The sequence below is a fragment of the Gorilla gorilla genome, chromosome 6 (assembly GCF_029281585.2).
Source record: "Gorilla gorilla gorilla isolate KB3781 chromosome 6, NHGRI_mGorGor1-v2.1_pri, whole genome shotgun sequence".
In the NCBI taxonomy this organism is placed as follows: domain Eukaryota; kingdom Metazoa; phylum Chordata; class Mammalia; order Primates; family Hominidae; genus Gorilla; species Gorilla gorilla.
In genome coordinates, this window is record NC_073230.2 from 129,796,945 (window position 1) to 129,814,360 (window position 17,416).

The 17,416-nt window shown below is 37.0% G+C and overlaps 1 protein-coding gene across 5 annotated transcripts in view; it reads right to left on the reverse strand.

Annotated features, from left to right (window-relative positions):
* Positions 1-723: 723 nt before the first annotated feature.
* The window catches only part of TSPAN12 (tetraspanin 12), a 71,583-nt gene continuing 54,890 nt past the window's right edge, over positions 724-17,416 (reverse strand). For all 5 annotated transcript variants that reach the window (XM_055392187.2, XM_019031781.4, XM_019031783.3 and 2 more), the window contains one exon: positions 724-2,296. In XM_055392187.2, the coding sequence (XP_055248162.1) occupies positions 1,991-2,296 (306 nt within the window). In that variant the 3' untranslated portion in view covers positions 724-1,990. The remainder of the gene's footprint in view (positions 2,297-17,416) is intronic.

Consider the following 17,416-nt stretch of genomic DNA (forward strand, 5'->3'; position numbering starts at 1 on the left):
TAGTATATCAGGTAATACATCAAAATATCTGAGGTCTAAAAATGTATAAAGCAACTTTTATAATTTGAGAACTTTTTATTTTACTGAGCCCAACATATTATATGTTTGCTCTTGCTGTGACTGTAAGACATATCAAAAAAAGCAGCAGCTAAATTTGACCATTATACAAATAATTCAAACAAAACTCATACATAGCTATCTCAGTTACGTGGGTATTTTAGGTGAAATTACAGGGATTTGGGGTATTGAGGAAGTTATTAAAAGGGATGCTTTTGGCTCTGATTGAACAAGTAATGTACTCAGTTTTCATTAAAATCTATGGAAGATTTTAAACATGGCAGTCAATTTCAAGGATTGTATTCCTTAACTCATTTGAAGAGAATTTGAAATTAACTAAGAGACTCACAGTCTCTTAAAAATTAATAAGTTATAAAACTGTGATATGCAAACATTGAAAAGATAAATGAACACAAATGGGCATATTTTTATATTATCTCAAACAAGTATATTATTTAACATTTAGGTAAAAAGCAAAAGTGAAAAATGGGCATCTTTTTGACTCTTCTCAGTGAAAATACATATTCTTATAGGTCCATTCCGGAGTTTGGAAATCAATATTAATACTTTATGCAATCATTCTTTCTCATGTTTTTCTCCCCTTGATAATCTTCTCAAGTGGCATAAGTGCTTGTAATGTATTAAAAAGTAGGCAGAGACAAATCATTACTCTCTAGAAAGTATTTATTGACACATTTTAATTTTCTTTCCATATTCTGAGAAATAAAGTACACAAAATACAGTAAAATGCACTTTTCCCATTTCAAATAAATATAGTATACTCTTGTAAAAAAATTTAATAATCTGTGTAATTTGCCACAGTATATTAATCAGTGAAATAAAACAAAGAATCTCTAAATTGTCACGTTTTAATGATTCTCACAAGCATTTTTCTGGAGAAAAAGAACACTATTTTCTGTAGAATTTATATTGACTTGGAGACTATTGCTTCTTGTTTGCAGAAGGCAAAGATAAGCTTTTTAAAAAGTGTTTAGTGTCAAAAAGAGTCTTCATTTGGGAGAAAAACAGCATACAAGCCCTTTCTGAATCAACTAAGTTATGTGCAAATTTTCTTGTTAATACTTCCTAAAGACCAGACTACATTCTGAATAATGATTCCTATGTATCACACTGGTAATTTTCAAAATTAGTGGTTAAGTATTTAAATAACAGTTATATGTGTAATATAAGCCCAGGACAGAACAGTAAAGCTCTATTAACAGGAAAGGCTAAAAATAATGATGCTATACAGGACAAATTTTCCTTCTCATAATGGTTATTCTTAACATTATCAGAACTGAAATTGACTGAATTATACAGATTTAACACAGACTTATATACAAATAGATCCCTGATCAGCTTAAGACAATGTGTTAGCTTGCTCTTTTAAGTGGTAAGAATATTTTAGTAACCAGCAAAAATCACATTTAGGTAGTCACCAATATTGAAAGTTTTCTGATATATAATTTATTTAGCATCAGAAGAATAGATCGCTGAGTAATAAAAGTTATTAGTATTTTCTAACTTCCTATGTTAGCATTTAATTAGTACTTTATATACTAGTTGGTAGAAGTAAATCAACCTTTACTATGGCTCCAGTCCCACCATATGTGACTCGTTTGCATGGATGTGGAAATGCTAATCAAACCATGCTGCCTCAAAACATAACCGTGTTCAGTAAAAGTCATACACAGGCTACACAGTGGGTATGACATCTGTCTTCAGCATTTTAAGGGCATCAATTATTGTCCAGGTGGTGACTTATGACATGAAACTTTTCCATCTTTATTTTAAAGCATAGAATAGTATATGCTTAGGTGTTATTTTATGGCAACATTTTTATTTCTACATATTTCTGAAACACATAGTATGTACTCAAAAATTCACAAGTCCAATAAAACAAGTTTGTGGTTTTCTTCTGTGACATTTCTTTTTATAACTCCTCCATCTCAAAGTGTGTATTAAAGCTGTTTGCCATGGATGTGTGTTCAAAGATTCTTGACAGGCTTGGTTTCAACAGTTCTACTGAGGGACATGACAGGTGCTGAGAGTTGTCATTCTTCAAGGACATCATTTGGTCTGTCCCAGGCTCCCTTCTATCATAATACAGAGCCCAGAGCAGAGTAATGGTGAGAATCATGGCCAGGATTTGTGTCACCCCAATGGAGATTCCCAGAAACCTCAGCACCTGCAGTTGTTTGGTTCCTCTCAAAAAGGAATACATTTTCTTCCCACAACCCTGTAAAAGAAATACATGGTCAACATTACTTTAGATATGTTACAGAAGGCCAAAAATAGTTAATGAAAGCAAACAATCTGTATCAGTTAATGAAATCAGACTATTTGGATCATAAAGTTTAAGACAGTGGTTCTCAGGGAAAGCTGATGAGAAGAAGGAGAGAGGGAGGTGTGTAGCTTTTGAAAAGCCTGTCCAGCTGATTCCGATGAGCCAACCCCTTCTTTTGTCTTTCTCAAAACCTGAAATTGAGACCCACTGACATAAAACCCAACATCTAAAGCAGGGGTTGACAAACTTGTTTTCTTTTTGTAGAGAGACTGATAGTAAATATTTTGGGCTCTGTGGGCCATATGGTCTCTATGGCAACTACTCATCCCTGCCACCGTCACAAGAAAGCAGCCATAGATGGTAAGTGAATGAATGAATGTGGCTGGGTTTCAGTGAAACTTCAAACACACAAAAAGGCATTAGGCCAGATCTGGCACACAATGTTTATGATTTAATAATACTTAACACCGGTTTGGTAAAGTCACTTCTCTGGCCGCCTTAACCTATTTGATACAAACACAAGAAATTTGCACAAACACAGACATACACATACATTCTGTGGGAAACTAACAGACATCACAAAGACAACTCACCAAAATTTAAGTATTTTACAAAGAGTTCCACTCAAGTATTCTATAAGAGCTCATTCACTCTTAGGTTTATGTGTTGTTTTAATAAGCATCTTTATATGACACAGTGATACAGGAGATAGAAATTATTTAGGCAGATAGTGAGGGTGAAAGAGTCCTTGGTGGAATTTCCCTTTTAACAAAAAGCAGCTCCAAAATCATTAATAGAACTGCCTGAAACATCAAGCTGTAGACATAGACAAGCAAGCTGGAAGCTTGCACAGGTGAATGCCAGCAGCTGTGCCAACAGAAAAGGGCTACCTGGGGGCCACGTATGTTCAACATGGAGGGTCCATCGTCCCTTGTCTTTGTGTATACAGTAAAGAAACAGGTAATACGGTGCCAGCCAAGTAGAGGACCATCTGCACAATAAAACATTAGGATGGGGGGTGGCCAGATTTTCATGCACTATGCGAATGGTACACCTGATCTGACCAATCTTTCGTGCCCTGTGTAAATCAGACTCCGCCTCCTCAAGCTCATCTTTAAAACCCATTGCATTTTGCTGTGGACCGGAAAACCCACTCAGGAACCCTCTCTGCAGGAGAGAGTTCTTCTCTTTCTTGTGCCTATTAAACCTCCACTCTTAACCTCACTCCTTGTGTGTTCGCATCCTTGATTTCCTTGGCCTAAGACAACTAACCTTGGGTATTACCCCAGATGAACGATGCCACTTCAACGGTATAGTATAATGGTTAAGATCATGAACTGCTATGTCATTTGGGGCAAGTTACTTAATCTCTCTGTGCTTCAGTTTTCTTGTCTAAAAACATAGATGATAATAGTGCTTACCTGTCTGAGATGTTGGGAGGATTAAATGCACAGACACATTTTAACACTTAGAATAGTGCCTCATACATGTTAAGAACCCAGTAGGTACAATCTCTTGTCTGATGTGTCAGTTCACAGATTAGAAAGTAGAAAGATCAAATTAAAAATAGATGGAAACTCTATGATTAGCAGATATTAATGGAAAAGTACGAGGCACAACACTTCATGAAAGAGTATGAAAACACCAGAAGCACAGCATTATGTCACCAGTGAGTACTTCTGCACAGAGCAAGGTGGCTGCTACTGTTTTACAGGACAATGAGATAACTGTCCAAAATGATTACTTGCTCCTGAGACATTAGATCATTAGCTTCCTGATGAAGCAGAGAAATATTTTACATAGTTTGGGAAGAGTCACCTCAAAATGTGTTAAGTTAAAAAGGTTTAGCTTCAGACATCTGGAAAATTAATTTGCACGGCAACTTCACTTAACATCATTACCAAATAATGTGGCACTATTTTCTCACATCTATCTTTAAAGAAATTGATATAAAACAGCCTTGGATCATGTTTAGCTGATTCCTTACCTATGTGCTCAGTACTTAGTACAAAAATGGACTTCTAGTGAATAATTAGCATGAATATATTAATATTTTAGTAATAATAATTATAATAGATTTCAGAATTAGAGGTAAACTGGCTGGGCATGGGGGCTCACGCCTGTAATCCCAGCACGTTGGGAGGCCAAGGCGGGCAGATCACTTGAGGTTTAGAGCTTGAGACCAGTCTGGCCATCATGGTGAAACACTGTCTCTACTAAAAACACAAAAATTAGCTGGGCATGGTGGTGCATGCCTGAAATCCCAGCTACTCGGGAGGCTGAGACATGAGAATTCCTTGAACCCGGGAGGCAGAGGTTGCAGTGAGCTGAGATCGCCCCACTGGACTCCAGCCTGGGCAACAGAGGGAGACCTTGTCTCAATAAAAAAAAAAAAAAAAAAAAAAAGATTTAGAGGTAAACCATTCAAGGATACAAAATTTCAGTTAGGAGGAATAAGTTCAAGAGGTTTACAATACAACGTGGTGACTATAGTTAATAACAATGTATTAGTTATTCAAAAAAGTAAGCCATTCAATAAATATATATGCCGATGATTCAACTCTGTGAAATGCTGTCAGTCAATTACTTGATTTTTACCCTTTCAGTAGTCTCTGGGGCTTAAATTGTATCTATATTGGCTTAAGATCTCCTACCTCTTTAGACTAATTCATTTTAAGCTAAGAAACTGTGCCAGAAAAGTAATGTTTCCTTTTCAAATCTGTGAATAAAACAAGGCAGAGGTTGATAATTAAGTACAGTTTATCATGTTTCATATCTTGGCACTGTTTAAAGTCTATTTCAGTTTATCTTAAACAATCACATTTATTTTTAAAATGGTACAGTAAATTCTATCACCTAGGATGGTTGGGGAATGAGACCTATTAATACTGAACACTCTAGAATGGGAGGGGCCCTTGGAAGTCATGAATTCAACTTATTATCTTTTAAAAACATGGCAAAAAAGCACTTGTAGAGTGACATAGCAAAACTGGCATGGGAAGGACCTCCAAAGAATCTCTACTCATGTAATCAATGAAAACACTGGCAAAAAACCTGTTAACCTCAATTTTTCTAGAATTCTGGAAATTAACCAAAGTCTTGCGGCAATCTGAGGAGCGTTTATTCAGAAAAGCCGCTGAATCTCATTAGGAACAGCAAGTGCTATGGAATTATCATTTGCCCTATTCCCATCCCTGCTCCCCTCAGCAGCCTAGAAAGCCAAGAGCCTGCAATCCTGGTGAGAACTGGCAGCCTAGCCGCCACCAGAGGGCGCAGAATGGGGTTGCAGCTCCTTCAAGGCGCCTCTCCCGGAGGATTGCTACTGTATGGCTGGTCTGGCCTGGAAGACCCCACTCAGGAGGATGTCTTTATTTGACCTGAACTTGAAGCTCGACTAGGTAACAGCCTCTGGTCCCTCCCTCCCCAGGAGGTTACCAACGACAGTTAGAGGTAACTATTGATCTCTGAGGCTGCCTGAGGCAGTTGGTAACAGTTGTGCACATGGGGGCTTGACAAGCTCTGACATATTCGTGGAGATCTCGAAAATTACACACATGAATAGCGCTGTGCTTAGGTTCAGGGGCTGTGCATAGTCCCAGGAAAGACCTGCAAAATCCTAAGATCTCTCCTCTGGCTGACCTTGAAGCTCTGTGCACCCTTGGTAAAGGCCGGGAGACTCACTGGTTCTAGGCATCTAAGGAAATCTCTGTTCATTCATTAACTGACCACTAAGCTAACTGAGTAGAAACTTCAATGACCACATGTGACAAAGAATATAGCCTTTACAGAATTAGTTTAGAAAATGCCATCGAACCAACAAATAAACACAGCAAACGCTGGAGAGGTGGAAAAATCTGATTTTCAGAGCTGTCACATTATATTATTTAAAATGTCCTGTTCTCTTAAAGAAAAACAGTTATAAGACATGCAAAGAAACAAAGTATGACTCACAGGGGAATAAAAAAACAATGAATGAAATTGCAGTTCTAATGAGAGGGACTCCTCGCCTCACTAGACAGCCCTGTCCACACCGGAACAACACTAATTTTTAACAAGCACTCCCTTGTTGGAACCTGCCTTCTTTGTAAGGATGCACTGGTTCTAACTCTGCTCTCAACCCTTCCCTTTTCCATAAGGTAGACAGTCATAGCTGAAGAATCAATTATCCCTTTCTCTTTAATTATTCTCCTCTCCAGGCTAAATAGTCCTAGTTTTCAAGTTTTCCAAATATGTACACTTAATCATTCTGTTGATCCTTTTCTAGACTGTGTTGATTCTGTCAATGTTTCTTTGAAAATGACATTGATTTGTAACTTTAAAAAACTATAAAATGCAATGACATATTAAGACAATCAAGGTTATTGGAAATGACTTTGGATTCCAATGACAAAACAGCTTTTTCGGTTGCCCAGAAATGTAGACATGCAATTGTACTGACACATCACATAGTTGGGACTTGGTGTCCTTCCAGATCACTGGTCCCTTAAGATTATCTTCACACTCAGGTAGGCAAGTATGCTTTGTTCCAAGCAAAGGTCCTACCTAGTTAGACTCCTCCATTTATATAGCAAAATATCAGGTGATCATTTCCTCATTTTGTTTAAAAAGCATACAGGTAACTCCTCAAACAAGGCAGAACTTCAGTCCTTAAATTTGTCATCAGAATTCATTAAACTATATTTTATGCTTCTCTATCAAGAGTCTCTCCAAAAGAGGTGTCAACTACAAGTTGTCTAAAAGAAATAAAATCAGTTGACATCTCAGTACTGTATGTCCATCCATCAAACCAGGTCACCAAAATGTGCCAACTTGCAATATATTAACTTATGCCCTTGCATATTATTTTCCACCAAGCTGTATTTAATGACATGTATTGGAAAACACCATAAGAAACTGCTCTATAAAATTTGTGAAAAATGATATTGAAGATATTTTTTCTCGATAAAGTAGTAGATATAAAATCCCACTTGATAAAATATTTAGAATTTTGCTCCCTTTGAGGTTAGAATGTTTGCTCTCCTAACATTAGAATTATGGTGATGATTGTACCTCCTTTTCACCTGAGCTGTCAGAAAGCTGAGAGGCAAACAGGACACTCAACCACAGTAACTGTCTGTCTTCATGTTAAGCACCTCTGCTTACTCTTTCCTTTAACCTTGACTTTCCAATTCTGTTTATATTTTATTATTAATTTACTGTATTTTTGTTGTATGCTGCCCTATATCCTTTAATAAATTCAATTTTAAAAGATACAGAGTATAATTATGTAAGTAAAAGCACAAATTTCTCTATAGTACATGCAATTAAATATTTCTTTGCTGACTCATTAGGCATGTAGAAACTTGCAGCAGACAGGCGTTGATATAATTAGTACATTTGTCCCCACCCAAGTCTCATGTTGAAATGTAATCCACAGTGTTGGAAGTAAGGCCTGGTGGGAGGTGTTTAGATCATGGGGGTAGTTTCCTCATGAAAGGCCATCCTCTTGGTGATAACGGAGTTCTCCCAAGATCTGTTTCTTTAAAAGTGTGTCACACCACCCCCCATCTCTCTCTCCGGTTCCTGCTTTGGCCATGTGATGTGCCTGCTGCCGCTTTGCTTTTTGCTATGTGTCAAAGCTCCTTGAGGCCTTCCCAGGGGCAGATGCCATTATCATTTGCCTTTCCTGTACAGCCTGCAGAACCATAAGCCAATTAAACTTATTTTCTTATAAATTACCCAGTCTCAAGTATTTATTTCTAGCAATGGAAGAATTGCCTAACACAGGTGTCATGCTGAATATCAGTGAATCATTTTCACAAGTACTTAAAGTTAAGAACCAACTTTCCAAAGAATAGCTCTCTTCTTGAGAGGACAGTCAGTATTTTTCCAGATTTGTCTGTATAAGATGATTGAACTCCTCAGTCACTCTGTAAATTCTTCATTGAAATAGCTCCAGGGTTTTCTGTCTGTTCTGAATCACTCTTATTGAAGTAATTCAACCTGAACATAACCCTGAGCACATTTTGAGCCAGTCAAATAATTATGCATAAGGTTTACATTTTTCAGTGTAAACTTGTCTTGAAAAGTAAGACATTAAGTCTAGATAAAAAACATAGATGTGTTTATATGTATTTATTATACTATTTATAGATATGTAGCTGCATAAACAAACATTTCTGTAGAGTAAAAAGAGGAGACAAATGATAAAATTCAAAACTGCATTTCATTTCATAAAGAGTATTTTATTCAGGATAGGAAAGAACTGAAGTGTACTTATTCACTTTTCTCAAAATAAAACACTGAATTAATTTTACTTGAAAATGTTTTCTTCCTAAATAAAGCTAGGTTAGCCCCATGTTAATAACTTCAGATAATGCAAAGGTATGAATAAGACATGTTGGCTAACCTACTTTACTTGCTACAATATTAAAATTCTGGTCAACTATTAGCTGTAAATAATAATAACACTACCTTTATCAGAGAAAAATCACAAATCCCCTACATTTCCTGGAATCTATTTGAAGCCATGTCAGGATGCCTCATTTCACTTGAGGAAATTATACACTTGAAATTATTCTCTGATCTATCTCCAAAATGAGTTTCTAAAATTGGAAGAACACCCATGGCTTTTCAGTACTCAATATTCACAGGCCACATCAAAAAGTCGGGCAGCCTTTTAATGTGCTTATGAAGATAAAGTGTAAATAAAATCTAGGTGCCAATACATACCAATATTAATATTTTTGTAAATAAACATGACTCTCATTTGAAATAGCTATATTGATTATCAGATGAAAATATACAGTCTTCAACCCTCTTTCTTCTAGAATTGAAGTAAATGACAGCAGTTAATGAGCTCACAAGATTTAAACAGGTTAGACCAAAAGTTCTCCACTGATAATCTTAAGCTCTGCAGGGAAATAATGCTTCCTTTAAAAAAAGCAGCAAGCAATAAAATTCACTACAAGACTTTCTGTTCTTTAGCTCTCTCTTAGGAGAACAGAAAGATAACTAAATCTGTGCATAGAAAATGCAGTAGAAAAAAGTCATCTTATTATTTCTTGATATACGAAAGGTCCTCATATCTCATTTAACCCTTGCAATATCCCTATTACATAGGTAGAATAACGAAATGTAAAAGACTGCATTTACTGATCATTTTTCATTTTTACCAAAAAAATGTATTTACAAAGAGGCTAGAGTCAGAAAACCTGGAAGGCTTCTTGCTCACTAGTGAGGCCAGTTCCAGCAGCCTGAAGGAGCAGAGTTTATTCACAAACCCCTCCTGCAAATATTTTCTCTCTTGGGGGCCCATTTGGGTACCTTAAATTTGCATCTATAAGAAGTTAGAGGGTGTTAAAACAAGCAAAGTGAAAAACTGGACCAAGTCCCAAAAACTTTGACCTGAAAATCTACCTTCAGCAGCACAAACGCACATAACCAGAAAATGCACACTTCACTGTCATTTCAAGCAAAACTAAGGACAATTTAGTTAGTTAAAAATCTAATCATAGATCAATAAATTTTCTACTTACTTCAATAAATACCTTAATAAATTGTTGTTATTGTTGTCATCGGCTACCACTGTGGTAAGTGGTATACTAACAGTTTCTCATGTCGTATCTCAATTTATCTTTGTATATTACAGTGATGTGGGTACTATTCATATCTTAGTAGAGATAAGGGAATTGGGATGTAGAAGAAAAAAATCTCTACACTCAGCTTGCTCTTAACCATGTAGTCACCATCTCAAAATTTTAGTATCTCTGCCCTTAAGTGTTGGCAGGTCACAGAGTTCTGTCCCTGGCTGCATACATTGCATCATTTCCTTGTGTGGTCTTATTTCCCTCCATACCTTCATTGCCTCATGTACACTGATGACACCCGTGTAAACTTAGTCCATCCACCCACTCACCCACCCAGTCTGTCCTCCACTTGATCCACAGTAATTAGTGTTTATATAAGAACATAGCTTCTAGCTGGGCACGGTAGCTCACGCCTGTAATCCCAGCACTTTGGGAGGCCGAGGCAGGCGGATCACGAGGTCAGGAGACAGAGACCATTACATGGTGAAACCCCGTCTCTACTAAAAATACAAAAAAAATTAGCCAGGTGTGGTGGCAGGCGCCTGTAGTCCCAGCTACTCAGGAGGCTGAGACAGGAGAATGGCGTGAACCCAAGAGGCGGAGCTTGCAGTGAACTGAGATGGCGCTCCTGCACTGCAGCCTGGGCGACAGAGCGAGACTGCATCTCAAAAAAAAAGAATATAGCTTCCTAGCCTGACCACATTTCCCAGCCTCCCTTGCAGCTAAGCAAAGCCATGTGAGTTCCTGCCAATAAAATCTGAACAGTGGTGTTAAGTGTAGGCCTTCATGCATTGGGAGTTTTCTTTCTCATTCTCTTTCTCTCCATGACTGGAACTGGAGAAAAACAGGACCAACTTTGGAAGACAAGATATTTAAAAGGCAAAGTTGTCTCATCATTCTGGCCCCTGGATGAACTTGTGCAGCAGAGCTGCCTGGCAGCATAGACTAGTTCATTGGTCTATGAAAGAGAGATAAACTCCCAGCTTATCCAAGCCATTGTATTTTGAGTTAGCACTTTCTTTAATTAGTACACACACAAAATCCATATCTCTAGCTGAGTTCTGTCTCCGAAGCTCATATTGCCTCCTGGGTTTCTGCACATGGAATACCTGACAAGAACCTTAAATCCAGTATTTCCAAAATGGAACTACTCAACTCTAACCACTCCCTTCAGTAAATGGCTTCCTCACTGTCAGAGTCCAAATCACAGTCAAGAATGCTTGCAACTTCCCTGTCATTCACTCCCCACAGCCAATTTATAACCCAGTCCTGTTCATTCTGCCTCTGACATATCTTTCACATTCATTCCTTCCTCTCCATACTAAATGCCACAACCTGAATTCCAGCCCCTACCATCACATGAGTTATCTGCTACAGTTTCCTACCTTAATTTCCCTGCCTTAAGACGCAATCTTCAGCTTAATTTCCCCACCTCAACTCATTCTCTACAATGCCAATAGCATGATGTTTAAGCTTAAATCTAAAATTGTTATTTCGTAAGGTACTTTTTCAGGTCAAAATATTATCATGGCTTTCACATCCATAAATTTTAAGGGCAAAATTTGCAAGTCTCTATTAATAGAGTCCAAAAGGAAACATTGTTTGATTGAATAGACAGAATAGAGAACAGGAAACTCACAATTGAATCATGTCGAGAAACAGAGTGAAAGAAAAGAAGAATGCACTTGTATACCTGAAACAAAACTGGCAAAATAGTTCAAGTCCTGATTCGATCAAGCAAAGCCTGAAGATAAAAATGGATCTTCCCCCCTACCAAGCCCAAATTGATCCTGCAGGGCTTTGAATGATAAAACAGATACCACCGCAAGTCACAGTCAATCAGATCTCATCAGCAGCTACTTGCAGAGGAGATAATGAAGTCAGTAGAGAGACAGGAGGCAGCATCTTTGACTTTATATAAAAGAACCCTGAAAATGGAAATTCTTGGGGATATTCCATCTAAATAACCACTGAACCTGCAAACTGCAAACTGCCTACCGTTGACTATCTGAGCAGGAGGCTTTATGGATGTTTATCTGAGAACAAAGTTTCATTATTAAAAAATCAGAATTGTATGACTACATTGTCCTAAACCGTCTTTTTATAGTAATGCCTCAAATTTGTGAATATGTTTCCCTTTTTATTTGGCAACTATTCGCAGACTTCAGTATAAAATGCCCACATATTATCAGGACATACAGGAGTCTTCAGAATCCAATCCCTGCCTTCGGTATCCCTGTAAATATGGCCCTTCTCACACCCTGTGCTCCAGCTGTGCTCTCTTGCTTCCAGCTCTAACTTTGCCCCATTGTTTCTTGGCTGGGAATGCCCTTTTTCGACCCTGTGCCACCCTAATATTTTCTGCACGTGGCTTACAGCTACTTATTCTTCAAGATTAGAAGCCCAAAGAGTTACTACCACTACTATGTGTTCCCACTGGGTATCTCAATCATAAAGACAATAGCAATTAAGGATTGCCTGCTCTGTATCAGCCTCCTTTTTTTGGTGCCCCACTTAAATATTTTCTAATTCCTACCTTTTCTTTTAGCCACTGATGTGGGGAATCTGTTCTATGCAGACTTGACCAACTTCTATGTTGGTGTAACTAGCCAGTACCTAGCTGGAGGTCTAAGCTATGACTTCTCACTCCCTGCCTTAGCCTTCTCTTTTAATACTTGCCCCTAATTTTTTGTTTCAAGTGTGGCAATTTACTTGGTCTGAAGTAGAATCCTACTAATAACCAGAGAGCTGGGTTGTCTGGGAAAAAAAACAGTTGATCTTATAACTAGGTGGAGCTTGCCAGAAGGCCAAGTCCACTCCCAACCATGGCCTTTTATTCCCACAACACTCTGTCAGATCTCCACTTACGGCTCAGGAGTGATGAGGAAACATTTATTTTTAATATATTTATTATATTATTTATTATAATATTTAATTTATTTATATATAATTTAATTTATATACAATTTAATTATTTTTATAATTATATATAATTATTTTTAATTAATTAATTATATATATTTAATTATATATATAATTATTATATATAATTAAATATATATAATTAAATATAATTATATATAATTAAATATATATAATTATGTATATAAATATATATAAATATATAATTAAATATATATAAATAATTAAATATATAATTTATATAATTATATCATTATTATATTAAATATTTATTATAATATTTAATTTATTTATATGTATAATTTAATATATATAATTTAATTTATATAATTTAATTATATAATTTAATTTAATTATATATAATAAATATATTAAATAAATATTTATTATATTAAATATTTATTATAATAGAATGTTGTATATGAAAATTACAAAGCAAAAGTTATTTCTGTCAGTCAAAACAAACAGACATACTGTATTGGCTCATCTTTCTAATTGGTCAAAGATGTTAGCAGGAAAGGAGTGTTAACAAAAAGTGTTGAGAACTAAAATATCGCCCAGAAAAAATAATATTGGTTATAAAACAAATATCATTTGCCAAGGACAGCAGAGTTTAGAGGAGACAGGTGAGAGCAGTATTTCTAATCAGGATGAGGGCTCAGAGTGTGAATTCATGAACTCAAACATCATACAACACTCAACGGAGAGAATAAAACCCTCAAACAGCCCATCCTACATGGTTCACCACTGATACAGTTTCTCTCCATGACCAAACTCTGTTCAGGCTCCACTGAGTTCTTTTTCAACCGAACCTTGATGTTTGGACTTGGTGTTTGTCTCTGCATTGTCCAATTTCAGCAAGAATCTTGGTAAGCTGGTAAGAATGGTGAGATTCCCCATTCTTCATACTTGATCATCCTTGATATCTAACTGGCTTCTTCCTTATCCACCCATCGTCCAGCTGATGTCTGATCACCCTGGCCTGCCTTCAGTACGAATCTTGTTAGGTAAGGTTTGATAGAATCCCATCCCTCACCACTATGTTTCCTCTTAATGATTTTCCATCCTCTGACCCCCAACCTGTTCCTTGACTATAAATTCCCACTTGCCCGTGTTGTATTCTGAATTGAGCCTAATCTGTCTCCCCCACTGCAAGACCACACTGCAGTGGCCTTATTCCTATCCCGATAATCCCTGCTGAAATAGTTTTCCTTATCGTTTTTTTGTTTTTGTTTTTGTTTTTTTTTGAGACAGAGTCTCACTCTGTCGCCCAGGCTGGAGTGCAGTGGCACAATCTAGGCTCACTGCAACCTTCACCGCCTAGGTTCACCTCCCAGGTTTAAGTGATTCTCCTTCACCTCCCAGGTTTAAGTGATTCTCCTGCCTCAGCCTCCCAAGTAGCTGGGACTACACACATTCACCACAGCGTCCAGCTAATTTTTGTATTTTTAGTAGAGTTAGGGTTTCATCATGTTGGGCTGGTCTAAAACTCCTGACCACAAGTGATCCACCCGTCTCAGCCTCCCAAAGTGCTGGGAATACAGGCGTGAATCACCGTAACCGGCTCCTTATCTTGTCTTTAACAAGTGTCATTAAATGATTTTTTTTTTCCTTAGCAACATGAACTACCCTCGCTTTTAACCTGGAGGAGCACCTCTACAAGTCTGTTTACCTTCTGTGAGGACTGGTAACCCATACACACTTGTCATCATGAGGTTCTTTTTCCTGTAAGCCAAGACTCAGAGAAAAACATCACATCCCTTCAAAATCACACCCCCTGTTGTTCCCAATTTCCTTTATTTGTCAATGTTTTCTAGCATTGGGAGAAGAAATAAATAAACTTCTAAAGAGGCATAAATGGGTTTGTCAAAGTGGAAATTATTAAGAATATTTAAAACTCAAACCCAATACATGGAACACAGAAAGTCTGAGGGTCTAAAGGAAAAGTGTCCCAAAGGCACCCAAGTGTGGAGGACATGTCTGTGTCCAGCCCTTACATAAATCTGTCGGAATATTACTTTTCTGAAGAAGCAGCCAATATATTTGAACAGTAGTCTTTCTTCTAACTACTAGACAAAGAAATGTGTCTCTGGAGGTATATTTTAGTTGACGTTCTGTCCCTCTTTGTTTTACATTTTGAGTCAGTCCATTTGAAGCAGGGCCTATTGTGAGCCTGTTTACTTCCATTTATTTTTCTTGAGGTAGCACACAGAGGAGTAAAATGGCATTTCAGCCTTTTTGAGGGGCTACTTATGCTAAGTTTCCTATCTGAGACAGTAAGTGCTGCAACTATTCTTTACAACTGTGTTTTCTTATTCTCTTACATATGGAACCCCAAGAAGAGTTGAGGAAAGCTATGGTTCCTATTTCCTGGAAAAAAAATGGATATAAAATATTGAAAACAATTTTTGCAGTATCATTTTTTCCTTGAAGTCCATCCAAGAAGAGCCCTGGTCCATGGGCAAAAGGTTGAGTGTCCCTGCTCTGTAAAGACTTGTTTTCTAACTGCCGTCTTTTATGTCTTTTATTTATGTTTCTCTTCTCCAGATCAAGTCAAGACACTGCACTTCAGTAACTGATATGATGAAAAACTCAGCAGGTGAGAGAAGACAAGAGATACCATAGGCTTGTGCTTTGCCAACTTAAACTCTGAGTCTGATATTTTGCCAAGGCCAAGTCTTACACCTCGCATTTAGAGTGTGGTTACACAGGTGATTCCAAAGAACAGGGGAGTGGGCTGTCAGTAATCATGGGCCCAGACCACCCAAGGGTGGGCCTTTATACTTGCAGTTTCCTCGGCCAAAAACACTGTTTCCCAGCATGGGTGCTTACTTTTCATCAACTGGTCTCAGTTCACATATCACCTCCTAAGAGGGCCTATTCCTAACAATCTATCTTAAGTAACTCCCTCACCAACAAAGCTCCAGCACATTACCCTGTTCAGAGTCTTCAAAGTGCTTACCACCACCTGAAATTATTTTCTATTGCTGTTTTTTTTCTTGTTAAATGTATGTATCCGTAACTAGAATATAAATTACACAGGAGGAGAGAATTTTGTCTGCAGCACTCTCTACTATATCCCTAGCATTTAGAAGAGCAAATGGAACCCAGTAGGCAATCACAAAATATTCTGAATGAATATTGGTTATCGTATCATCATTTTGAATGAGTGAATGTGATAGATCCAAACTGAGGGTCAGAGGTATTTTCATTATAGATTTTTAAACCTATACTTTAATACAAGTTTATAGCTTATTATGGATATTTGAAGAGCTGTGTGCCAAACCTAACAAGGCTCCTGAATGTTTCTAAATGTGCAATTGTCGCTATATTTCTGCTGTCATTTTTCACAGGTTTCCAAATGCGTCATAAAATATTATTGGGTCAGGGACCATGCAGGCCACCAGATGGTTGAGAATGATTTATTTCCTTGACTTCAGACTACTGAAGAATGATTGCAGGAAGAAAGCCAGTTTTTATCTCTGAGCTTACAGAATATGAAAGATAAGAGAGACCTTGTGGTTAATCTAGTCTGGATTCATTCTTAATTTAAAAACCCATTCTACACTACCAATGACATGGTTATCTGACCTTGACTTCAATATTTTTAGTGATGAGACACTCACTATTTTACAAGATAACCTGTCTCACAATTGGATGGATTTTGATGAGCAAGGTCTTCCTTCTATTGATTCAAAATTTCCTTCCTGTAACTTCTGGCCCTTGGAGCAACAATGTGTAAGTCTAGTTCCTGTTCTGAATTATGAACTTTGAAATATTTGAACACATCTCAACTATCTCCCTTCAGTGCTCTCAACTTCTGAATAAACATCCCAAATACCTCCAGCTGTTCCTCACTTATTTCTCCTTTTGGAACCCTCATCTTCCTACTGAATGATCTCTGGACACACCGTAATTAGGAAACATATGTTCTCCAGGGCAAAGTGGAATTATGTCTTATTTTTAATTATGGATTTAATTGTACTTATGCCATAAAACTACTAAATGATCCTCTTTTGTAAATCAACTATGCATATAATTGCATACTATATAATTACCAATATCAGCATATGCTATTAGTTGTAAAATGCAAAAGCAGGTTACTCTGATATAATAAGCCCCCATCTTAGCTGGAAGTCTATGTCTAAAGAACATCTCATGGCTGACAATGCCAGCTTGCTATTAAAATTCTTCAGATAAAAATATGAACAAATTTCAAAATAATCTGGGCTATCAACTTGCACATGCACAATAGTATGGCTTGTTTCAATTTCAAAATTCATGGACCAAGCAATTATAGATATCCTAAAAGTAAAGCATCCCTTTATAAAGTAGTATTATTAGTGAAAACAATCTAAGAAAAGCAGTGAGGATGAATTGTACTTTTACAACAATAAAATTATATTAAACGTTTAATGTGGAACAGTCTTCAGCTAAATAAAGTAAAACTGAAGAGAATTAGTCCATATTCAGACTTTATGGGAAGATCCGGTAAGTTGATCTCATGATCAATAGTAGTTATAATCATATCATCAGTATTAATCACTAAAGCAGATACAAATTATACCATAATGTTGTGGCC